Here is a 26,573-nt window from a genome sequence, read left to right as displayed (position 1 = left end):
GAAACGGACATTTCGACGTAAAGCAGAGTCTGGGGTAATCTCCTTTTTAAGACTGTCCACAGAGCAGATTTCAAGTTCCGGTTCCTCAGGCTGTAGATGAAGAGGTTCAGGGCCGGGGACATGACGGCGAAGAACACAGACATCAGCAGATCGAACATGGAGGAAGAGTGGGAGGGTGGCTTGAGATAACAAAACACGCCTGTGGAGAGGAAGACGGTGAAAGACGATGAGATGGGGGCAGGCAGGTGGAGAAGGCTTTGTCCCGGCCCACAGAGGCCGGCATCGTCAGAATGTCCCGGATGATGCACACATACGAGGTGACAATAGAACACAGCACCTATGGTTAAACCAAAGGTCACGCTCACGTTGATGATAGAGTGGTCCTCAGAGCAGGTGATCTTCAGCAGAGAGAAGAGGTCACAGAAGAAATGCTGGACAATGCTGGACCCGCAGAAGGACAAGGAGAAGATGGGAGCTGAAAACAAGATCCCTAACATCCCTCCGCTGAGCCAGGAGGCGGCTGCCATCTTCCCACAAGTCCCTGGTTTCATGAGGAGCTTGTAGTGCAGGGAGAGGCAGATGGCGGCACAGCGGTCGTAGGATATCGCCATGAGTTCGAAAAACTCCGAGGCAGCAGACAGGACCACCAGGAAGAGCTGAGTGGCACAGTTCAAGAATGAGATGGATCAGCAGTTAGTCAAGGAGATGGTGACGGAGATGAGGCAGAGGTCGATGAGGGACAGGTTACTGAGGAAGAAGTACATGGAGGTGTGGAGGCGCCGGTCGATGGCAGTGATGGTGACGATAAGGAGATTCCCCGTCAGGGTCGTCAGGTGGACCAGGAGGAACAGCATGGCGTGGAACAGCTACAGCTACCGAACCTCCGAAAATCCAAGCAGGCAGAATTCCCTCACCGTGGAGATGTTGGACATTTCTGGGGGATTATGTTGACTCCCTGTACAGGAAGAGGGAAGACTTCAATTTTCAGGCCTTGATGGCGTCGATAAAGCAATCAAAATTAATTCCCGTAGGAGTAAATCAATCATTTGTGCGTTTTGAGCATCTACAGAGGTCAATATTCAATCATATGGATTGACCGCTTATTGTGTGCAGAGCACTGTACTAAGCCCTCGCATGATACTTGCTTATCCCTGCTGTCAAGGAATTCCAAGCTCACAGTCTTGTAGGAGTGGTATAGTGTAGTGGAAAGAGCACAGTCCTTGGAGTCGGAGGACTTGGGTTCTAATTCTGGCTCTACCACTTACCTGCTGTATGACCTTGGGCAGCATACTTAACTTTTCTGAGCCTCAGATTCCTCATTTATAAAATGGAAATTCAAGGCCTGTTCTCCCCGCTACTGAGACTGTGAGCCCCGTGTGGACTAGAGACCGTGTCTTACCACCTGACTACTGTGCATCTACCCCTATACATACTACTGTGCTCGGTGTATAATTAGCATTTAACAAGAGACACAAGTATTATTATTACTTGGGGAGACAGAAACCTACAAAATTGCAGATAGGAGACTACCAGAGAGAATAAAGAGATGAATTGATGTGAAATGTTGTAGGTCAATCAACGTAATTATTGAGCAGTTACTATGTACAAAACACTGCACTAAATGCTTGGGAGAGTCTAACATAACGGACCTAGTAGGTACGTTCCCTGCCTACGATGAGCTAATAGTCTAGAAGTGATATTATACTCAAACTAATATCCTCAGCCCCTCTCAGGATCACACCTGGAGAGTTTCCAGTACTCTATCAGTCTCGGCTACGGGAAGGAAAGTGAAGCGGAGGCCTACCCATTCCATGTCTAACTTGACCAGTGGTTAACCAGTGGAAGGCAATCTGCTACAAGTCAAAATTCACCTGTGCTGGGCAGCAAAGGCATGAGAAAAAGTCGAGGGTGGAGACTCAACTTTACGGCATGGAAGAAGGCAACGGTAAACCATTTCTTTATGTTTACCAAGAAATCTCTATGGTTACACATACCAGAATGACTACTGGTAGTTTATCCATAAATCCTCCTTCTGCACAGTGAAAACCTGAATCTCTGCCATTGTCTTTGTTCCACATTTTTATCATGTGTACATTTGCCCTTGACTTTTTCCCATGCCGCTGCTGCCCAGCACAGGTAAATCAACTTGTCTGATGCTTCTGCTTAGATCTTGGTGTTATGGGTAACCCTAGCGAGAGTATCTCTCAGTGGCATAGCTCTAAGCTTCACTGGTATAGGCAAACTCTTCTGACACGGTAAGCCACTGATTCGTAGGAGAACTTCCTATGAGAAGAATTGATGATGGTACAGGGTTTTTTTCCCAGAATCAGTCATGCTTTCCCATCCCTGACAATCATTTTCGCGTTGAAAACGTTTTTTACATAAAGTAACCACTGACAGCCGAAGTGACCATAGCATCGTGCCGATACTCGGTTGTAACATCTAAGCCTGGCAGGGGGTTACCATAGTAGCCAGGGTGGGAATGCTGGAGGGAGTAGAGCTGTGTCGGTGATGGGGCCACTGGTGGACAGAGCACGGGCCTGGGAGTCAGAAGGATGTGGGTTCTAATCCCTGCTCTCTCACAAGTCTGATGTGTGACCTTGGGCAAGGCACTTCACTTCCCTGTGCCTCGGTTACCTCATCTGTAAAATGGGGATAAGAGTGTGAACCCCATGATGGACAAGGTCTGTGTCTAAACTGGTTAACTTGTATCTAACCCAACGCTTAGAACAGTGCTTGGCACCCAGTAGGCGCTTAACATGTACCAAAATTATTTATTATTTACTATTGCTGGCAAGCCATTCCCGCCCTACAAGCCTGCCCTGTTTGAGGTACTGTCTTGTTCTGAACTGGTCTCTCTCCCCTTCTAGACTATGAGACCGTTGTGGACAGGGAATGTCTCTATTTGTTGCTGAATTGCACTTTCCAAGCGCTAAGTACAGTGCTCTGCACACAGTAGCGCTCAGTAAATACGATTGAATGAATGAATGAACTCTAACCTGTTCCCCGAGTGCGAGAATCTTCCCAGATGGCTCCATCTCTGGCTTCATCCTTCTGGTTCCATCCCGCCTCTCTCCATCCCCGCTCACTCTCTCCAGGGCAGATGGGGCTGTCGGGGGGCACAGACCTACCCTGGCCTGGGCTGGTATCTTCTTTCTCCTCGTATTCCTGGGTTCGGTCAGCCACAGAGGGACGGCCAGGAACCCTCAGCCACTCTCTGCTCTCCCATGGATTCTGACCAACTTTCCAGGCAGGCCCGGTCCCCATAGATAAAGCAGTTGCTGCTCCGAGGGGGATCCCTGGAGGACCGGCTTGGGCCCCTGTGGAGGGTCCTCGTGGGCCAGACGACGCGAGAACCCTCTGGAGATAAGGACCTGGTACTCTCAAATGCAGAAGAGGTCTTGGATCATGATGTTCCCATGATAACAATACCAGCATCCAGAGAGAGAGAGAGAGAGAGAGAGAGAGAGAGAGAGAGAGAGAGAGAGAGAGAGAGAGATGCTTCTGAATATGAGAAGCAGCCTGATTTTTGTGGAATGAACCTGGGCATGATAGTCCCAGCTTTCCCGAATGCTTGCAGGGTGACCATGGGCAAGTCACGTCACTTCTCTGGGCTTATTTCCTCAGATGTAAAATGAAGATACAATACTGGTTCTCCCTCCTACCTAGACTGTGAACCTCATATGGGACAGGGATTGTGTGCAACCTGAATAATTTGTATCTATCCCAGCGCTTAGAACAGTGCTTTACACGAAATAAGTGCTTAGCAGCTACCATATCAAAAATGTACCCTCATATCCTCGTTGGGGGAGTACAAATGGTTCCTCAGAATAACCAATGGATAATCAGAGGTCTCAACACAGAGGTAGGGAGTGACAGATTGACAAGCTCAGTTAGTCTCTGGAGATTAGAAGCAGCTTGGCCTGATGGAAAGAGCCGGGCCTGGGAGTCAGAGAATCTGTGTTCTAATCCCAACATCACCGCTCATCCGCTGTGTGATCCTGGGCACGTAACTTCATTTCCTAGTGCCTCAGTTTCCCCCTCCGAAAGACTGAGAGTCCCATGTTGGACAGGGACTGTGTCCAACGTGATTATCTTATATCTACCCTAGCAAGTTAGCTGGGTGACCTTGGACAAATCACTTCACTTCTCTGGTACATCAGTCTCTTTATCTTTAAAATGGGGATTAAATCCTATGCCCTCCTTATTAAGGCTATGTGCCCCATGTGAACAAGGGCTATATCCAACCTGATTACAACTTTATTCATTCATTCAATCGTATTTATTGAGCGCTTAGTATGTGCTGAGCACTGTACTGAGCTCTTGGAAAGTACAATTCCGCAACAAATAGAGACAATCTCTGCCCATAATAAGCTCACAGTATAGAAGCGGGGAGAAAGGCATCAAAACAAGTAAATATGCAGTCAAATGTCGGGGACAGTTACCATGATTGTGTCTCTTCTTCCTTGTCACCCTCTGATTTTTTCATAACCACCGAAAGTGATCTTAAAATTCATAGAATTACTGTTATTATCAGTAGTAGTATAAATATGATAACTATTGAATTTATAATGAATTCACTTGCAAAAGACTGCCTTGTGCTGTAGTAGAAGCATACTAATCAGATCGGACACGTTTCCTGACCCACAGGGCCTCCGATTGTAAGAGAAAGAGAGAGCAATCGTTGAATCCCTATTTTACAGAGAGACCCAAATAGGTTACGTGACTGGACCAAGGTCATACAGCAGGCCGGTGGCAGAACAGTGTAGACCTTTCAAATATCATGTCTCCCAGCCATAGGATCATTACAATAAGCCATGATGGCGCCCAAACAATCACTTGTCAGTCAGTCAGTCAGTCATATTTTTTGAGTGCTTACTGTGTGCAGAGCACCGTACTAAGTGCTTGGAAAGTACTATTCACAATAAACAGAGACAATCCCTGCCCACACTGGGCTTACAATCACACATAGCTTATAAGCCTTTGTCCCAGACATTGACAAATCCTCAGGCGCTGGACTTTCTCTTTGGACAGCTCTTTACATGTATACCCCAACGGTCAGAATGAGGAATGGGATAGTCAGCAAAAGGAAACATACATTTTGTCCCTTAGAGGAGGGAGGAGGACTCTCTCCTTTAGGATACTCCCCAGGGCTGTGTTCATGTCCCGGTTCCTCAGGCTATCGATGAGTGGGTTCAGGGCAGGGGGCACCACGGTGTAGAACACGGACATCAGCAGATCCAGGGTCTCGGGGGAGTCTGAAGCGAGCCCGAGGTAGGGGATGATGACCGTAGAGCGTAAGACGGTGAAGAAGGCGAGTTGGGGCAGGCAGATGAAGAAGGCTTTGGACCGGCCCTCAATGGCCTTCATCCTCAACACGGCCTAGAAGATGTGCACGTAAGAGATGATGATAACGACGAAGCAGATGACACATAAAGCTACCCCACAGGTGACGCTCAAATCGATGGCGACGTGGTCCTCGGAGCAGGAGATCTTCAGCAGGGAGGGGACATCACAGAAGAACAGCTGGACGATGTTGGACCCACAGACGTTCAGGGGGAAAATCGAAGCTGAGTACAAGATGCCAAACAGCACCCCGCTGAGCCAGAAGGCTGCCGCCATCTTCCCAAAGGCAGTGTTGTTCATGATGAGCTCATAGCGCAGGGGGCGGCATATGGCGGCATAGTGGTCATAGGACATGGACGTGAGGATGAAAAACTCTGAACCGAAAAACAGGGCCACCAGGAAGACCTGAGCGGTACAGCTCAAGAAGGAAATAGAGTTGCAGTTAGTCAAGGAGTTGAGGATGGATTTGTGGACGATAACGATGATGAGGCAGGGTCGAGGACAGACAGATTCCTGAGGAAGACGTACATGAGGGTGTGGAGGCGCCTGTCAAGGACGGTGACCGACACGATGAGGAGATTCTCCTTCAGGACCGCCAGGTAGACCAGGAGGAACAGCGCGGCATGGACCAGCTGAAGCTCTTGGATCTATGAGAATCCCATCAGGAGGAATTCCTTCACCGTGGAGACGTTGGACATTTTGGGAAGGCAGCATTGACTTTCTGCAATGGATAAGGGAAGAGCCAAAATTAGAGTCCAATTATGGTGTGAGTGAAGCAATTGACAAGACACTTGCTGGTGATTCGCTTATGGAGAGAAGACAGTTATTGAATTCAAATTGGTCTTTGAGTTCACCGTGGAGACATTGAACATTTTTGGGAAATGATGTCGACTCCCTGCAGACGAAGAGGGAAGACTTCCATTTAGAGAAATTGATGTTGGGGGTGAAGGAATAAGACTAAGTCAATTAAGTCTATTTGTTGAGTACCTACAGAGGACACAGTAATAGTAAATATCATCACTGCCCCCAAGGAGCTTCCATTCTATAAGGAGCACCAAGCTTCAAAGCATGCAGAAGCAGGGTGCATTATTGGGAAGAACCCAGACCTGGGAATCAGAGGACCTGGGTTCTAATCCCAACTCTACCCCTTGTCGGCTGCATAGCCATGGGAGAGTGACTAAATTTTTCTACGTCTCAGTTTTCTCAATAGTAAATGAGGATTCGTTACCTGTTCTCCCTCCTACTTACTCTGTGAATACCACGTGTGACACGGATTGTGTTCTACCAGGTTGTCCTGAATCTCCCCAGCAATTAATACATTGTTTGGCACACAGTAAGCACTTAATAAATATCAAGAGAATTATTTTTGGTTGAGGATTCTGAAACTAAAATGAATAGCAGATAGCAGAGGTCAGAAAACAAAGATATCCAAACTCCTAGAACGAGTTGTCTACACTCGCTGCCTCGAATTCCTCAACGCCAACTCTCCCCATTGACCCCCTCTAATCTGGCTTCCGTACCCCGCACTCCACGGAACCTGCCCTCTCAAAGGGCACCAATAACCTCCTTCTTGCCAAATCCAATGGCTCCTACTCTATCCTAATCCTCCTCGACCTCTCAGCTACCTTCGACACTGTGGATCACTGCCTTCTCTTCAACACGCTATCCAATCTTCACTTCACAGACTCCGTTCTCTCTTGGTTCCCCTCTTATCTCTCCTGACGTTCATTCTCAGACTCCTTCGCGGTCTCCTCCTCTCTCTCCCATCCCCTTACTGTAGGGGTTCCTCAAGTGTCGGCTCTTGGTCCACTTCTGTTCTCTACCTACACTCACTCCCTTGGTGAACTCATTCGCTTCCATGGCTTCAACTATCATCTCTACCCTGATGACACCCAAATGTACATCTCCGTCCCTGCTTTCTCTCCCTCCCTCGAGGCTCGTATCACCTCCTGCCTTCAAGACATCTCCATCCGGATGTCTGCCCGTCATCTAAAACTCAACAGTTCCAAGACTGAACGTCTTATCATCCCTCCCAAACCCTGTTCTCTTCCTGACTTTCCCGTCACTGTAGACGTTACTACCATCCTTCCCATCTCACAAACCCGAGACCTTGGTTCCATTCTCGACTCCGCTCTACCATTCACCCCACACAACCAATCCGTCACCAAAACCTGCCAGTCTCACCTCCACAACATCACCAAGATCCGACCTTTCCTCTCCATCCAAACTGCTACCTTGCTGGTTCAATATCTCATCTTATCCCGACTGGATTACGGCATCAGCTTCCTCTCTGATCTTCCATCCTCCTGTTTCTCCCCGCTTCATTCTATACTTCACTCTGCTGCTCGGATTGTCTTTGTACAGAAATGCTCTGGGCATGCCTCTCGCCTCCTCAAAAATCTCCAGTGGTTACCTGTCAACCTATGAATCAAGCAAAAACTCCTCACTCTCGGCTTCAAGGCTCTCCATCACCTCTCCCCCTCCTACTTCAACTCCCTTCTCTCCTTCTACAGCCCAGCCCGCACTCTCGGCTCCTCTGCCACTAACCTCCTCACTATGCCTCGTTCTCACCTGTGCCGCCGTCGACCCCCGGCCCACGTCCTTCCCCTGGCCTAGAATGCCCTCCCTTCACACATCCGCCAAGTTAGCTCTCTTCCTCCCTTCAAAGCCCTACTGAGAGCTCACCTCTTCCAGGATGCTTACTCAGGATGAGCCCCCTTTTTCCTCTCCTCCTCCCCATCCCCCCGCCCTACCTCCTTCCCCTCCCCACAGCACTTGTATATATTTGTACAGATGTATTACTCTATTTATTTTACTTGTACAGAGAAGCAGCGTGGCTCTGAGGAAAGAGCACGGGCTTTGGAGTCAGAGGCCATGGGTTCAAATCCTGGCTCCGCCAATTGTCAGCTGTGTGACTTTGGGCAAGTCACTTAACTTCTCTGTGCTTCAGGTATCTCATCTGTGAAATGGAGATTAAGATTGTGAGCCCTACGTGGGACAACCTGATCCCCTTGTAACCTCCCTACCCCTTAGAACAGTGGTTTGCACATAGTAAGCGCTTAATAAATGCCATTATTATTATTATTATTTTTATCATTATTGTACGTATTTACTATTTTATTTATCTTGTTAATGATGTGCATATATCTATAATTCTATTTGTTCTGACGATTTTGACACCTGTCTACATGTTTTGTTTTGTTGTCTTTCTCCCCCTTATAGACGATGAGCCTCTTGTTGGGTAGGGACCGTCTCTATATGTTGCCGACTTGTACTTCCCAAGCACTTAGTACAGTTCTCTGCACACAGTAAGCGCTCAATAAATACGATTGAATGAATTAATGAATATGTACATGACTGTTGTGAAACTTTTTCGGTGGTTTTAGAGTCAAACAAGAAGTGCCTTTTCAAATAAATTCGTCCATTTAGTGGAGAAAGAATGGGTCTGGTAGACAGAAGGACCTGGAGTTTAGTGCTGTCTCCTCTCCTTTTCTGCTGTGTGCCTTGGGGCCAGTCATATGCCTTCTCTGTACTTCAATTACCTCACCTAAAAATAGGAATTACAATTGTGAGCACTCTATGGGTCATGGACTATGTCCAACCTGATTAGCTTGTATCCATACCAGTTCTTAGTACAGTATTTGGCACATAATAAGCGCTTAATGATACCTTAAAACAAACAAACAACAACAAAAACCCACATACTCCAAACTGATTCAATTTGCTCGCATATCTGCATTCACACTTGTACACACACAAACACAAGCATACCTCATCATTCATCTAGCCCATTCCTAAGGCATCGCTCAGCCTATATTTCTCCTCTCCTCAACTTCCTCTCATGACAAATTGTGTCTTTTCACAAGCAACAAAAACTCACAAACGGCTTGAAGGCTTTCTTCCCTATGACTGCCCTTCAGCCCCTTTTCATCATTCAACTCGCCTTCTCAGTTTTCAAAGCAACTTTCTAGTTGTTACTCATGATCGACTCTCTCGTTTCCATCCTGGTCTGGAACTCCCTCTCTTATCGACTCGAAATCAGAGAGATCACAGTTCTTTCCGAATTCTGAGCACTGTTAAAATCCCCCCTCTTCCAACCACCTACCCCGATTCATTTCCCAGCCCTCTAAACCCACTTCACCTAACTCAAGTGAGAATCACCTCATTTCCATCCTCATTTAGTGGAATAAAGCATGGTCTCAGGAGTTCCCTTCTCGACTGTTAGCTCCCTGAGGGCACCATACTCATCTACCAGCTCTGTTAATAATAATAACAATAATAATAATAATAATAAGACTTATTATGCGCTTACTATGTGCAAAGCACTGTTCTAAGCGCTAGGGAGGTTACAAGGTGATCAGGTTGTCCCATGGGGGGCTTACAGTCAATCCCCATTTTACAGATGAGGTAACTGAGTCACAGAGAAGTTAAATGACTTGCCCAAAGTCACATAGCTGACAATTGGAGGAGCTGGGAATTCAACCCATGAACACTGACTCCAAAGCCCGTGCTCTTTCCACTGAGCCACTTTGCTTCTCTCATACTCTCCCGAGCATAAATAAGTGGGAGTCAGAGGACTTGAGTTCTAATCCTGCCTCTGTCCCTTTGCTGCTGTGGGACTATGGGCAAGTTGCTTCACTTCTCTGGGCCTCAATTTCCTCATTTGTAAAAGGCACCAAATAATTGCATATTCATCTTTCTATTCCATTTTTTCTTCTAGAAGGGGCGTGTCTAGAAGGGAATGTGTCTGATATCGTGCTATAAAGTTGATAGAGCATGAGCGTGGGAATCAGAAGGAGTCAGAAGGACCTGAGTTCCAATTCTGGTTCTGCCACATGTCTGCTGTGTGACCATGAGGAAGTCGATTAACTTCTCTGAGCCTCAGTTACCTCACCTGTAAGATGGGGGTTAAGACTCTGAGCCTCATGTGGAACAAGGACTGTATACAACCTGCTTAACTTGCATCTATTCCAGTACTTAGGACAGTGATGGGGACATAGTAAGAGCTTAACAAGTACTACTATTATTTTTATCACTCTCCAAATACTTAGTACACACAATAAGTTCTCAATCAATATAATTAAAAATTAATTGATTGATAGTAAATTAAACTGTGACAACCTAGCCCAGTACGTTGGAAAGCCCATGAGGGCAGGGATTCCAACTTTTTCCACTATTTGTCATCTACCAACATTTGGAAAGAACTCTTATGGGGAGGAATTTCTGATAGTGCCAGTGGCTGTCTCTCAGCCTTGCCTGTCATTCACCCTCTGCAAGGGATTCTGGGATCCACTGAAGGCCAAAGTCGCTGTCCACAGTGCTGACGCTGTGCTGGAGCACCGTAGCCTGGCGAGTGGTATCTACGTAGCATGGTAGCGAGGTTTGAGGAGGAAGGAGGAGAGGTGTGTGACGGTTGCGGGTTACTGAACTGGAAAACACATCCCCTCCTGCTAGCAGCCCTGCCCCGTTGGAGGCCGCGGCCCTGGTCCGAACCCCAACTCAGGCTCCAGACTGGCTCAATATCTTGCATCCTCATCCTCGTCCCCCCCGCCCCTCCATCCCACTCACCCCCAGTTACTCTCACCGCGGCAGTGTGGGGTTGGGGGTCGCTGACCTCTTTAGGGCTGGTCTTGTCCTCTCTTTCCCCTCAGACTCATGGGTTCATTCATCCAGGAAGGAATAAACAGAAGCCCTCGATCCCTCTCCACTCTCCCTAAGACCCTGAGAAGCTCTCCAGATGGGCCCTCGTCCCTATAGATAAAGCAGAAGCTGCTTCGAGGGGGATCCCTGAACGATGACTCAGAACCCTGTCAAGGAACCTCGTGCTCTGAATAAGCCAAGCACCCTCTGGCCACGTGGTTCCTGAGGCTCCTGGGAGACAAGAGTGCGGTTCCTACAGCATCAGCGATGGTGCCAACCCTCGGGGTTCCCGTGGAAACAGCTGCATCTGCATCCCAGCTTCCCAAAGGTTCCTGTTTACACAGACAGTCTTGACCCACTGTGAATGGTTTCACCTTTGTCTATTTCACACCTGAGACACTCAAGCCGTCAATCAGCCAACTGTGATTTTTTCTTACAGCCTTTGTGAAGCGCTTACTATATATCAGGCACTATACAGAGTGTTGGAGTACCTACAAGCTAATCAGATTAGACAGAGTCCATGTCCCCCGTGGGGCTCACTTCTCAATCCCCAATTTACAGATGAGTGAACTGAGGCACGAAGAACTTAAGTGACCCTGCCCAAGGTCACACAGCAGACGTGGTGGAACTGAGATCAGAACCTATGTTCATTTGAATCCCAGGCCCCGCGCTCTACCAACTAGGCACAGCTGCTTCTTCTGACCTGTCCTGATTGCAAATCCGTTGAAGCTCTGTTCATACTGACTATGTAAACTGTGCTCTTGAATTAAACGTTCGCCCACTTTCCCATCTTTCCCTTCTCTTCCTCCTCTATGAAATTTATTCTGTGTCTTTCTCCCCCATTAGATCATAAACTCCTGGAGAGCAGGAACAATGCAATTATATCTTTTTTTAACTCTCCTGAGAGCTCACGGCAGTGCTTTGCTCCCAGGATGTGGTAAAAAAAAATACCATTGATAAAAATGAGAATAATAATTATGGTCTTTGTTAAGCTCTTACTACGTGTCAAGCACTGTTCTAATTGCTGTAGTAGATGAAAGGTACTCAGGGTGAACACAGTCTCTGTCCCACATGGGGCTAAAAGTCCCAATTCTCATTTTACAGATGAGGTAACTGAGGCACAGAGAATTGAAGTTGCTTGACCAAGGTCACATGCCTGGCACGTAGAGGAATGGGGATTAGAATCCTCGACCTCTGACTCCCCAGGCCGTGCTCTGGATGGATGGATGGATGGATGAATGGAAAGATGTATAGCTGGAAGGATGGATGGATGGAAGTAAAGGTGGACTGATGAGAGAGAATAGATTTGACAAGGCAGATGGAGCTGCAGTCAACCTTTCATCCCTTCCCCCATACACTCTCCCATTTCCCAACTTTCATTCCCACCCCAGAGTCATGCTAAAGAGCATATCATTGTATTTTCATAATCATTACTAATAATGATAACATTATTGTATGTATTAAGAGGTTGTGTGCCTAAATCGTTCCACTTGCTGGAGTAGAAACAAAAAAAAATAATTAATTAATTCAGTCATATTTATTGAGCGCTTACTGTGTGCAGAGCACTCTACTAAGCGCTCGGAAAGTACAATTCCACAAAATATAGAGACAGTCCCTACCCAACAACGGGCTCACAGTCTAGAAGGGGGAGACAGACAGCAAAACAGAACAAGTAGACAGGTGGCAATACCATCAAAATAAATAGAATTATAGATATATACACATCATTAATAAAATAGAGTAATAAATATGTACGAATATACACAAGTGCTGTGGGGAGGGGAAGGGGGAAGAGGGTAGAACAGAGAGAAGGAGTGGGGGCGATGGGGAGGGGAGGAGGAGGAGAGGATGGGGGGGCTTAGTATGAGAAGGCCTCCTGGAGGAGATGAGCTCTCAGTAGGGCTTTGAAGGGAGGAAGAGAGCTAGTTTGGTGGATGTTTGGAGGGAGGCCATTCCAGGCCAGAGTAGGAAGTGGGACAGGGTTCGAGGGTGGGGCAGGTGAGAACGATGCACAGTGAGGAGATTAGCAGCAGAGGAGCAGAGTGTGTGGGCTGGGCTGTAGAAGAAGAGAAGGGAGGTGAGGTAGGAGGGGGCAAGGTGATGGAGAGCTTTGAAGCCAATAGTGAGGAGTTTTTGCTTCATGTGAAGGTTGATAGGCAACCACTGGTGATTTTCGAGGAGGGGAGTGACATGCCCATAGCCTTTCTTTAGAAAGATATTCCGAGCAGCAGAATGAAGCATAGAATGAAGCATGGAGAGACAGGATGATGGGACATCAGAAAGGAAGCTGTTGCGGTAAGCAAATCGGGATGGGATAAAAGATTGCACCATTGTATCTGTATGGATGGAGAGGAAATGGTCGATCTTGGCGATGTTGTGGAGGTGAGACCGGCAGGTTTTGGTGACGGATTGGATGTGTAGGGTAAATGAGAGAGCGGAGTCAAAGATGACACCAAGGTTTCGGGCTTGTGAGACGGGAAGGAAGGTAGTGCCGTCCACAGTGACGGGAAAATCAGAAAGAGGACAGGGTTTGGGAGCTCATTCTTAGACATTTTGAGTTTCAGGTGGTGGGCAGAAATCCAAATGGAGATGTCTGGAAGGCAGGAGGAGATACGAGCCTGGAGGGAGGGAGAGGGAACATGGAAGGAGATGCAGATTTGGTTGTCATCAGAGTAGAGATGATAGTTTAAGCCGTGAGAGCAAATGAGGTCATCAAGGGAGTAGATATAGATGGGAAAATCAATTGAGAAACAATTCCTATCCCACAGGGGCTCAGAGTGTAAGAGGTAGAGAGAACCTAGGGATGTTAAGTCACTGCTACTAGGTCACAAAGCAAGCCATTAGCTGAGCAGGCATCAGAAATCAAGTCTCAATCAATGATATTTATTGAGCACTTACTCTGGGCCCAGCACCGTGCTAAGTAAGAAGCAGCGTGAGAAGCAGCGTGGCTCAGTGGAAAGAGCCCGGGCTTTGGAGTCAGAGGTCATGGGTTCAAATCCCAGCTCCGCCAACTGTCAGCTGTGTGACTTTGGGCAAATCACTTCACTCTCTGCACCTCAGTTCCCTCGTCTGTAAAATGGGCATGAAGACTGTGAGCCCCCAGTGGGACAACCTGATCACCTTGTAACCTCCCCAGCGCTTAGAACAGTGCTTTGCACATAGTAAGCGCTTAATAAATGCTATCATTAAGCACTTGGAAAAGTTCAATATAACAGAGTTGGTAGATGCATTCCCTGCCCACAATGATCTTACAGTGTAGAGCGATTCCCATTCCTGTAGGCCATGATAAAAGTTTTTTTTTAATTTATCATATTTGTTAAGCACTTGCTATATGCCAAGTAGTGGTCTATGAGCTGGGGTAGAGAAAAGGTAACCGGGTTGTCCCACGTGAGATTCACAGTCTTAATCCCCATTTTACAAATGAGGTAACTGAGGCACGGAGAAGTTAAGTGGATAGCCCGAGGTCACACAGAAGACATGTGGCAGAGAAGGGATTAGAACCGCCCCAAAACTGGATTTAATGTACTAAGCACTTTGGAGAGTTCAGTTTAACGGAGTTGTTAAACACATTCCCAGCGCACAATGAGCCTACAGTCTACAGTGACTCATCTTCCTTTAGGTCATGAGGCTTCCCCAAAACTGGCCTCCCTCCCAGACTTTGACAATTCATCAATGTCCAGCGTTTTCTGTGAACCCTGCAAAACAACTAAGTATCTGGCTAGGTCCAGGGGCAATTCCTTAATTTTAACTGGTGGTGTGGGATTATTTGCAGAAGGAAGGAGATATTTTGTTCCAGAGTGGAGGCTGGGTGAGTGACTCTTTTAGGATTCTGCCCATGGCAGCCTTCATGTCCCTTTTCCACAGGCTGTAGATATCGGGATTCAGGACGGGGAGCACCACTGTGTAGAACACGGACACCAGCAGGCCCATGATCAGGGAGGAGTCTTAGTACGGCTTAATGTAGACAAATACACCCTCAGAAAGGAAAACAGTGATGGTGGCGAGGTGGGGCTGGTAGGTAGAGAAGGCTTTGGCCCGGCTCCCGGCGGCTGACATCCTCAGCACGGCCCCGAAGATGCGCATGTACGAGACGATGATGAGAATGAAGCCAACGACGCCTAACGCTATCCCGGTGGCGACGCTTACGTCAACGGCGACGTCGTCCTCGTAGAAGGTGATCTTCAGTATGGAGGGGACGTCACAAAAAGCTGCTGGACGATGTTGGACCCACGGAAGGACAGGGAGAAAGTCAAAACTGAAAGGAAGACTCCAGGCAGGCCCCTACTGAGCCACGAGACGGCCGCCATCTTCCCACAGGCCCCTCGAGCCATGACGACCTCGTAGCTCGGGGGAGGCAGATGGCCACATAGCGGTCGTGCGACATGGCCGTGAGGATGAACAGGTCTGAGCTGGCAATACAGATGACGGAGAAGACCTGAACAGCACAGCCTACTAGGAAGATGGATCTCTTGTCGGTCAGGGAGTTGTGGATTGAGTTGGGGACTGTGACGGAGATGAGGCAGAGGTCGAGGACGGACAGGTGTCTGAGGAAGAAGTACGTGGGGGTGTGGAGACGCCGGTAGAGGGCGGTGACGACGACGATGATGAGATTCCCCGCCAGGGCCGCCAAGTAGACCAGGAGGAACAGCACAACATGGAACAGCTGCAGCTCCCAGACCTCCGAGAATCCGAGCAGGAGGAATTCCGTCACCGTGGAGATGTTGGTCATTGGTAGGTGATGATGACTCCCTGCAAAGGACAAAGATCTTGATGAGATGAAGAAATCAACGGTTTGAATGTAGAGGAAAGGGCGGATCTTGACGATGTTTTGGAGGTGAGACTGGAAGGTTTAGGTGATGCATTGGATATGTGGGGTGGATGTGAGAGCAGAGTCGATGATGACACCAGGGTTGTGAGCTTATGAGAAGGGAAGGTTGGTAGTGCCATCTACAGTGACGGGAAAGTCAGGGAGAGGACAGGGTTTGGGAGCGAAGATAAAGTGCTAAGATTTGGGCATATTGAGTTTTTGATGGCGGCAGATATCCAGATGGGGATGTCCTGAAGGCAGGAGGAGATACAAGCCTGCAGGGAGGGAGAGAGAGCAGGGGCGGAGATGTAGATTTGGGTGTCATCAGCGTAGAGATGATAGTTGAAACCGTGGGAGCGAATGAGTTAACCAAGGGAGTGACTGTAGATAGAGAACATAAGGGGACCAAGACCTGACCCTTGAGGAACCCCTACAGTAAGGGGATGGGAGGGGAAGGAAGAGCCCGCAAAGAGACCGATTGTTTGAGGTCATGAACAAGATGAAACTCAGAGAAACAGCATGGCCTAGTCGATATAGCATGAACCTGGGAGTAAGAATGACCTGGGTTCTAATACCGGCTTTGCTACCTTTCTGCTGTGTGACTTTGGGCAAGTCTTTTCATACTCTGGGCTTCAGTTCCCTCATCTGTAAAATGGGGATTGAGTCTGTAAGCCTCATATGGGACAGGGACTATGTCCAACGTGATTAGCTTATATCGAACCCCAGCACTTTTTACGGTGCCTGACACATAGTAAGCGCTTAACAAGTACTATTGAAGAAAAAAAGAAGTTGAAGCGCCAACCCGTTGACCCAGATGGTCACTAACAGCGGGAATCGTTAGGATGCTGTTGCCATGGGAATCCTGCAGACAAGTGCCATCACCGAATCCTCGTCTCTGTGGGGACTCAAAGACTGTGGGAACGGGTCTCCGTGCTCCAGTCATCTGGGGCCCCCTGGGAGCGGCGGTAGTTTTATCTAAAGAGACGGGGGCCCTGTCTGGAAAGCGCATCTCAGTGTCCGCGGGAGAGCGGAGAGGGGCTGACTGCTCCTCGCTGTCCCTCTGTGGCTGCTGCATCCGAGGAGAGAGGGGGGTACAGCCCAACCCAGAATGGATTCGGGGTCCCCCAGCCCCACGCTGTCCTGGTGAAAGTGACTGAGAGTCGGGAGGGACAGGGAGGGACCATCAGGCTAATCGCTAAGTGTGAGGGTCACTATGGGAAGACCTTCATACACAGGGCCTAGGGTGGAGTTGGAACTAGGGCTGCATACACAAGCAGAGAGAAAACAATTGTCCCCACGGTAGTCCCCTTGCCCCCTCGATCCACCGCCCAAATCCCGGCTGCCATGGCTGCCGGGCTAGGAGGTTATGGCATGGTGTCAGCCCCGTGCTCTGGTGAATTCAACCCTCCGGGCAGCGACAAGATGATATGACTGAGACTACACCAGCCAGATGCTTCATCACCAATTCCTCCTCACAGGATATCTCCCCGCCCCCCCGCCCAAATCTTGGACGGATGCAAGAGAGAAGCAGTGTGGCCTAGCAGATAGAGCGTGGGCTGGGAGTCAGAGGGCTTGGGATCTAATCACGGCTCCACCTCTATTTTATTTTTTTACTGGTATTTGTTATGCGCTTACTATATGTCAAATACTGTCCATTGTCAAGCACTGGACAAGTTAATCAGGGTGGACACAATCCCTGTACCTCTTGGAGCTTATAGTCTAAGCAGGCGGGAGAACAGGAGAACTGAGGCATAGAGAAGATAAGTGACTTGCCCAAGGTCACACAGCAAGCAATTGGCAGAGCTGTAATTAGAGCCTAGGCCCATGCTCTTTCTACTGGGACAGGCTGCTTCTCTTCTGGGTGATTTGGGGTAAGTCACTTCGCTTCTCTGTGCCTCCGTTACCACATGTAACAAGATGGGGACTGAGACTGTGAGCCCTGTGTGGGACGGGGATTGTGACCCACCCAATTTTCTTGTTTTCGTCCCAAAGTCTAGTACAATGCCTGGCAGATAATGAAAGCTTCAGTAGTAGCAAAATAGAAAAGTCAAAGGCATGATCCCTGCCCTCAAAGACTTCCCATTCTAACAGGCTCGCCAAAATGTCATTTATAACTGGGAGGAGAAATGAATTGAACACTGGATATGTGGCTGAGAAGCAGCCTGGCTTAGTGGAAAGAGCAGGGGTGTGGGAGTCAGAGGTCGTCGGTTCTAATCCCAGCTCCGCCACTTGTCAGCTGTGTGATTTCTGGCAAGTTACTTAACTTTTCTGTGCCTCTGTTACCTCATCTACCAAATGGGGATTAAGACTGTGAGCCCCAGGTGGGACAACGTTATTACCTTCTAACTCCTCCAGTGGACAGAACAGTGCTTGGCAGATCATAAGCACTTAACAAATACTATCATTATTATGATTGTTTGTGCTTGATAATCATAACCATATTTTGAGTGCTTAATGGGTGCAATCAATCAATCAATCAATCGTATTTATTGAGCGCTTACTATGTGCAGAGCACTGTACTAAGAGCTTGGGAAGTACAAATTGGCAACACATAGAGACAGTCCCTACCCAACAGTGGGCTCACAGTCTAAAAGAACTGCAGAACACTAAACTGAGTGCTGAGGAAACTACTCTAGTAAAGAATTGGTAGACATGTTCCCTGCCCACAAGGAGCTCACCGTCTAGCGGCGAAGCAGACATTTATCAGTCAAGCAATTGGAGACGTTTACTGAGTGCTTACTGTGTGCAGAGCATTGTACTAAATGCTTGGAGGATTACAATATGAAGGAACTGGTAGACATGTTTTCTCAAGGATCATGCAGTCTAGAGTAATGAATCGTACCTTCAGAAGCAATATCCTGATGGTCTGTGGATGAATTAAGTATGGAGATGGTCACTGACAGATGGTGGGAAGAAGTGAATTAGCTAAATCCATCTTGAGAATGTGGAATTCCAGAAGGTTTCTGAGGGTGGGATATCTTCGGGATGGGGAATTGAAAAGGATGAATTTTCAGGCCAAAGGAACGGTGGGACCCACAGGTAGGAGGAGGAAGTGTCGAAAGCGAGTCTTGGTAAGAAGGTTCTTTGTGTAGGGTTGGTTAAAGAACGCAGATAATGAAGAGGAGAGTTAGAACAGGTGGATTTCACTGAATCCAGTGATCAGGCATTCTCCAAAGTCAACCCAATTAAAATCCGTTATTCAGTTAGACTGTAAGATCGTTGTGGGCAGGGAATGTGTCTATTTATCGTTCTATTGTACTCTCCCCAACAATTAGTACAGTGCTCTGGACACAGTAGGCGCTTAATAAATATTACAGAAAGAATTCATTTCCCACTTTCCAGGAGCAGCTGCAATCATGTTCCCTGTGCTAGAAACTGTGTTCATTTGCGTGTGTGTGTGTGTGTGTACACGCAACGTATTGGGTCGTGGAAGCAGCGAACAAGTTCAGGCAGTGGGGAGGGTTGAAGACGAAGGTAGAAAAAGATCCCCCTTCAGAATGTAAACTCGATGTGGGCAGGGAATGTTTCTACCAACTCTGATGGGGTGGCAGAGGGGAGACGATCTCAGGAATTCCCTTCAAATCGACCAAAATAATGTGAAAATCTGGATCTTTCCTTATCCCTGCTGGATATGAAACTCAAAGATAATTTTGAATTCTATAACTGTCTCCTTACCATAGAGAATCACTCTTCCCTCATCTACTGCCGAAAGTCAATGCCGCCCTCCAAAAATGCCCAGTGTCCCCACGGTGACAGGATTCCTCCTGCTGGGTTTCTCGGTGGTCCGGGAGTTGCAGCTGGTCCACGCTGCGCTGTTCCTCCTGGTCTATCTGGCGGTCCCGATGGTGAATCTCCTCATCGTCGTCGTCACTACCCCCGACGGGCGCCTCCACATTCCCATGTACTTCTTCCTTAGGAACCTGTCCCTCATCGAACTCTGCCTCATATCCGTCACCCTCCCCAAATCCGTCACCATCTCCTTGACTAATGACAGCTCCATCCCCTTCTTGGACTATGTGGCTCAGCTCTTACTGGTGATCTTGTTTGCCGCTTCGGAGTATTTTGTCCTCACGGCGATGTCTTATGACCGCTACGCCGCCATCGGCTGTCCCCTGCACTACGAGGTCATCAAGGACCAAGGGGCCTGTGAGAAGATGGCCGCTGCCTCCTGTCACAGTCGAGGGCTGTTTGGGGTCCTATTTTCAGCTTCGACCTTCTCCCTGTCCTTCTGCAGGTCCAGCATCGTTCAGCAGTCCTTCTGTGATGCCTCCTCCCTGCTGAAGATCACCTGCTCCGAGGACCACGTCGCTATCGACGTGAGCGTGACCGTCGGGATAGCGTTAGGCGTCGGCTGCTTCTTCTCCATCGTAGTCTCGTACACGCGTATCTTCTGGGCCGTTCTGAGGATGCTGGCCGCCGAGGGCCGGGACAAAGCCTTTTTCACCTGCCTGGCTCACCTCGCCATTGTTATCATTGTCATTTTGACAGCTGTCACCGCCCATCTGAAGCCGCCTACGGACTCCTCCTGGATGCCGAACCTGCTGGTGTCTGTGTTATACGCAGTGGTACCCCCTGCCCTGAACCCCTTCATCTACAGCCCGAGGAGCTAGGGCATGAAGGACGCCATCTCGAGAGTCATAAAGGGGAGATTTTCCCACCCATTTCTCTGGAACAAACTGTCTCCTTGTGTTGATATTGCCATCATTCACCTCACTAAGACACCCTACAGAGGGGTGCATATGAACAGTTGTCATTTCTGGCTGAAAGGAAAGGCTTTCTCAGAGGCCGGAGGGACGTCTGATAAGATCAGTGTGTGATGGACAATCCCTCCTCAGAAGGCATTGCTCTGGGGTCGATAGAAGGTAACAGCTTGGACCCAGTTGATATCCGAGAAAGGGCTCAATCTTCACCCCCATTTTACAAAAGAGGGAACTGAAACCACAGAGAAGTGAAGTGATTTGCCCAAGGTACCACAGTAGACAAGTGGCGGAGCCGGTATCATCACCCAGGTCCTTCTGACTCCCAAGCCTGAGCTCTACTTGTCCACGCTGCTTCTCTTGGGTAAGTAATTTAACTTTCAGAATTAGCAAAATTATTTTTTCCTTCACGGACCACTGAAGCTCTCCAAAATCTATCAGTCTCACGTGATGTGGAAAAATTCTCTCCTTGTGTTGCATTCCTTAGTATCAATGCATTCTTCTGAATGAAGTTTTTCTATCCGACTTGCTACTTTCCCTTTCTGAGAGTGAGCGTATTATTAGTGCTGTGACTTGTGAAGTGAGGTAGTGTGTTCTAGGGGAAAGAGCATGGGCCTAAGAGTCATTCATTCAATCGTTTTATTAAACACTTACAATGTGCAGAACACTGTCAGAGCGCCTGGGCAGACTGTAGAGTTAATCCAAATTGCCATGGCTGTGCCACAGTGCTAAAACCCGGTAGGCGGCTGCATGGTAGCCACAGTTGTATAGTGGCTAACAATAATAATAATAATAATAATAATGGTATTTGTTAAGCTCCTATTATGTGCCAGGCACTGTACTAAGCACTGCGGTGGATACAAGCCAATCAGGATGGAGGGGCTTGTGATGGTTGGGGTCACTGTACTGGACAACGCCCCCTCCTGTAATCCCCCTGCCCGGTCGGAGGACGCGGCCCTGGACTGAACCCGGCATAGGTCCCGATTGTGAGCATCTCCTCAGATTGGTTCCTACTCTTGCATCCGTCTCCTTGTCCCTCCCTGTCTCTCCACCTCCACTCCACCAAAGTCACTCTCACTGGGGCCGCGAGTGCCTGAGGGGCCCTGACCTCCATCTGCTGCTAGTCTTCTGGGTGGGGCAGGTCACGAAGTCTCCAAAAAACTGGCTACTGCATTTGGCACACAAGAGGTGCTCAATCAATTGCAATGATGGACTACTGGATGGATGAATGAATGGATAAATGAATGGTTGGATAAGAGAAGTTGGATCTGAGCAGTTGGATGGGATCTGTATCCATCTTTTACTCCCCTTCTTCCAACGGTCGTACCTATCGGAAGAGTGCGCCTTATTCTCCACCTCTTCAAAGCTTTACTGAAGGACAACTCCTCCAAGAGGTCTTCCCTGGCTAAGTCCTCTTTTCCTTTCCTTCCACACCCTTCTGCGTTACCCTGGCTTGCTCTCTTTTATTAATACCCCTCTCAGCCTAACCTCACTTATGTACAAATCCGTAATGTATTTATTCATATTAATGCCTGTCTCCCACTCCAGACTGTGAGCTCATTGTTGGCAGAAAATGTGTCTGTTATATTGTTATACTATACTCTCCCAAGTGCTTGGTACAGTGCTTTTCACACCTTAAGCAATAGATACGATCGACTGACTCCTAAATTATTTTAATTATTCATCATCATCCTCTGTCAAAGTATTTATTGAGCACTTACTATGTGCACAGCACTCTACTAAAATCTTGGGAGAGTACAATACAATAAATTCAGTCAGCACTTTCCCTGCCCGTAACCAATTGGCAGTCTAGAAGACCATCTAATTGAGTATTTGGTCAGCACACTGGATAAAATCACCCAGACCTGGAATAGTTGGGAGGCTGAAATATTTCTGTATTAGTTCAGGATTCTATGGGGATTCCCTCCTACCCACAATATTTAGGAAAAATCAAAGTAATGCAGGGAATCATTGTGGTCCATCCATCTGGATTCTAATCCCAGCTCTGCCACTAGTCTGCTCTGTGACGTTGGACAAGTCCCTTCACTTCTCTGGTCCTCACTTACCTCATCTGTAAAATGGGGATTGAGACTGTGAGACCCACGTGGGACAAGGGACTGTGTACAACCCCATTTACTATTAGTATCATTAACCTACCTGGCAGATACCCTAGAAAGCAATCACAAGATCCCACTAAATATACTGTTGCTAGACTCTGCAGGGGGTAGATGGATCTAACCCAGGAAGTATAAACTCATGGGCACCTGATCATAATCATAATTAATTATCATAACCATAATTATCAGCATTACCATTATGTTTTTATTAACAATTTACATGCTAAAGACTAGCAAGTGCTGAGTAGAAACAGAACGATCGTCTCAGATAAAGTCTCTGGCCGTAAGAGGCTCAGAATATAAGAGAAAGTGACAGCATGTATCAAAGCCTCCTATTTCAGAGAGACCAAGAGAGGTGAAGTTGGTCACTCAAGATCACATAGCTGGTCAGTGGCATTAGAACCCAAGTGTCATGTCTCCCAGTGGCAAGTTCAATCCTCTCTGGACTGTAAGCTCCTTGTGGGCAGGAAACATGCCTACCAACCAAATCTTTTCTTTATCTTGCCCTCCAAAATCCATCCTCCCCTTGATGACCCACCATTCTTCCTGCCTCACAAGCTCATAACCTTGGCATTATCCTCTACTCCTCTCTCATTCAACCCACAAATTCAATCCATCACTAAATCCTGTCGGTTCCACCTTCACAACATCGCTAAAATCGCCCTTTCCTCTCCATCCAAACTGCTACCACGTTAATTCAATCCCTTATTCTATCCCACCTTGATTATTTTAAAAGCCTCCTTGCTGAACCCTCATGCCTCCTGTTTCTCCCTGCTCCAGTCCATACTTCACTCTGCTGCCCGTATCATTCTATAAAAACTTTCAGTCCATGTTTCTCCACTCCTCGAGAACATGCAGTGGTTACCCATGCACCTCCACATCAAACGAAAACTCCCATAAACACTGGCTTTAAATCACTCCATAACTTGCCCCCTTGCCCCTTACCTCGCTTCTATCCTACTACAACCCAGACAGCACACTTCGCTCCTGTAATAAATATGATTAATTGACTGATGGATTGAATATCAGCACAAGGAAACGCACATTTCGACCTGTAGAGGACTCTGGGGGAATCCCCACTTTAAGACCTTCCACAAAGCAGTTTTGATGTCCCGGTTCCTCAAGCTGCAGATGAGAGGGTTCAGGGCCGGGGGCATGACGGCGGAGAACAAGGGCATCAGCAGGTCGAACACCGAGGAATTGTGTGAGGGCGGCTTGAGATAGCCAAACACGCCTGTGGAGAGGAAGACGGTGACGATGACGAGATGGGGCAGGCAGGTGGAAAAGGCTTTGGCCCATCCCTCGGCGGCCGGCATCCTCAGCACGGCCCTGAAGATGAGCACGTAGGAGATGACAATGAGAATGGAGCCTATGGCACCTATTGTTAGCCCAAAATTCAGGCTGACGGAAGCGGGAGGGGACTAGCTCAAACTAGTTAAACTAGCTCAAACTAGCTCTCTTCCTCCCTTCAAAGCCCTACTGAGAGCTCACCTCCTCCAGGAAGCCTTCCCAGACTGAGCCCCCCATTTCCTCTCCTCCTCCTCACTCACAATCGCCTCCCTCCCTCTGCCCTCCCCTCCTCCCCTCCACACAGCACTTGTGTATATTTGTACATATTTAATCCTCTATTTTATTAATGATGTGTATATAGCTATAATTCTATACATTCCGATGGCATTGAAACCTGTCTACTTCTTTTGTTTTGTTGTCTGTCTCCCCTTTCTAAACTGTGAGCCCGTTGTTGGGGTAGGGACCGTCTCTATATGCTGCCGATTTGTACTTCCCAAGCACTTCGTAGAGTGCTCTGCACACAGCAAGCACTCAATAAATAAGACTGAATGAATGAATGAGGGGACGTCACAGAAGAAATGCTGGACAACGTTGGATGCGCAGAAGGACAAGGAGAAGGTCGAAGCTCAAAGCACGACCCAGAACAGCCCTCCAATGAGCCAGGAGGCGTCCGCCATATTCCCATAAGCTCCTGGTTTCATGAGGACCTCGTAGAGCAGGGGGAGGCAGATAACTGTATAGTGGTCGTAGGACATCACCGTGAGGACGACAAACTCCCAGGCAGGAAACAGGACCGACCACCAGGAAGAGCTGAGTGGCACAACTCAAGAAGAAGATGGATCGACAGTTAGTCAAGTAGATGGTGACAGATTTGGGGATGATGACGGAGATGGAGGCCGATGAGGGACGGGTTCCTGAGGATGATGTACACAGGGGTGTGGAGGTGCTGGTCGAGAGCAGTGATGGCAACGATGAGAAGATTCCCTGTCAGGGTCCCCAGGTAGAACAGGAAGAACAGCATGGCGTGGGCCAGCTGTAGCTCCCGGAACTCCGAGTAACCCAGCAGGAGGAATTCCCTCACCGTGGAGATGTTGGACATTTCTGGGGTTTGATCTCGAATCCCTGCACAGGAAGAGGGAAGACTTCAATTTACAGGCCTTGATGGTGAAGACAAAGGAATCAGCATTTATTCCTGTAGGAGTAAATCAATCATTTATACGTACTGAGCACTTACAGAGTTCAATAGTATTAGTACAAATGATCCCTGCTGTCAAGGAATTCCAAGCTCACAGACTTGTAGGAGTGGCATAGTATAGTGGAAAGGGCCCAGTCCTTGGAGTTAGAGGACTTGGGCTTTAATTCTGGCTCTATCACTTGCCTACTGTGTGGCCTTGGGCAGCATACTTAACTTCCCTGAGTCTCAGATTCCTCATCCATAAAATAGATATCCTAGGCCTGTTTTCTCCCGCTACTGAGACTCTGAGCCCCGTGTGGGGTAGAGACTGTGTCCTACCTGATTACTGTGTATCTACCCTTGTACATACTCTATGCTTGGTGTAAAATTAGAATTTAACAAGAGCCACAAATATCATTACTATTTGGGGAGAAAGAAACTCAAATAAATTGCAGATAGAAGACTACCAGAGAGCATAAAGAGATGAGCTGCTGTGAAATGTTGTAGGTCAATCAACATATTTATTGAGCAGTTACTGCGTGCAGAGCACTGTATTAAATGCTCGGGAAAGTCCAACATAATGGAGTTGGTAGGTATTTCCCTGCCTACAACGAGCGTATAGTCTAGAAGTGATTTTGTACTCAAATTAATATTCTTAGGTCCTCTCAGGATCACACTTGGAGAGTTTCCCGTACTCTACCAGTCTCGGCTATGGGACGGAGAGTCAAGCAGAGGCCTACCCATTCCATTCCTAGCTCGGGCAGTGGCTAGCGAGTAGAAAGCAATCTGCTACAATTCAAAACTCACCTGTGCTATGCAGCAACGGCATGGGAGAGAGTCGAGGGCGGAGACTCAAGTTTACTGAATGGAAGAAGGCAATGGTAAACCACTTCTTTCTGTTTACCAAGAAAGCTCTAAGGATACAAATACCAGAATGACTACTGGTAGTTTATCTATAAAGTCACCTTCGGTGGAGTGAAAACCTGAGTCTCTGTCAGGTTTAAATCCAGGTAAAAATCCACAGTTTTATCATTTGTTCATCTGCCTTTGACTTTTTCCCATGTCGCTGCTGCCCAGTACAGGTAAATGAACTTAGTTTGACGATTCAGTTTAGACTTTACTGTTATGGGTAACCCTAGCGAGAGTATCTCGCAATGGCATAGCTCTACGTTACATTGACATACGCAAACTCTGTTGCCACAGTAATGGATTGATTCGTAAGAGAGCTTCCATTCAAAATAACTGATGATGGTGCTGGGGTTTTTCCCAGAATCAGTTACGCTCTCTCATCCCTGACAATCACTTTCACGCTGAAAACGTTTTTGACATCCAGGAACCACTGACAGCCAAATTGACCATAGCATCGGAGCCTGATGGGCGTTTGCCATGGTAGCCAGGGTGGGGATGCTGGAGGGAGAAGAGTTGTGTCGGTGATGGGGCCACTGGAGGCTAAAGCATGGGCCTGGGAGTTGGAAGGATATGTGTTCTAATCCAGGATCCCT

At 47.9% G+C, this 26,573-nt stretch overlaps 1 protein-coding gene and 1 non-coding gene across 2 annotated transcripts; both read left to right on the top strand.

The window, feature by feature from the left end:
• Positions 1-19,524: 19,524 nt before the first annotated feature.
• Positions 19,525-20,403, top strand: LOC119924286 (olfactory receptor 14A2-like). Its single transcript, XM_038743201.1, has one exon. It carries the CDS (start codon positions 19,525-19,527, stop codon positions 20,401-20,403), a length of 879 nt encoding a protein of 292 aa, XP_038599129.1.
• Positions 20,404-25,730: 5,327 nt separating this feature from the next.
• LOC119924304 lies at positions 25,731-25,868 on the top strand. Its single transcript, XR_005449100.1, has one exon. It is a non-coding gene; the product is annotated as a small nucleolar RNA SNORA7 (small nucleolar RNA).
• Positions 25,869-26,573: the final 705 nt, after the last annotated feature.

This window comes from Tachyglossus aculeatus, unplaced genomic scaffold, assembly GCF_015852505.1.
Source record: "Tachyglossus aculeatus isolate mTacAcu1 unplaced genomic scaffold, mTacAcu1.pri scaffold_92_arrow_ctg1, whole genome shotgun sequence".
Classification (NCBI taxonomy): domain Eukaryota; kingdom Metazoa; phylum Chordata; class Mammalia; order Monotremata; family Tachyglossidae; genus Tachyglossus; species Tachyglossus aculeatus.
The sequence above is the reverse complement of the archived record's forward strand: the minus strand, read 5'-3'. Positions and strand labels throughout refer to the sequence as shown.

Coding starts and splice junctions, on each gene's coding strand:
- LOC119924286 (XM_038743201.1), top strand. CDS start 19,525: ATGCCCAGTGTCCCCACGGTGACAGGATTCCTCCTGCTGGGTTTCTCG.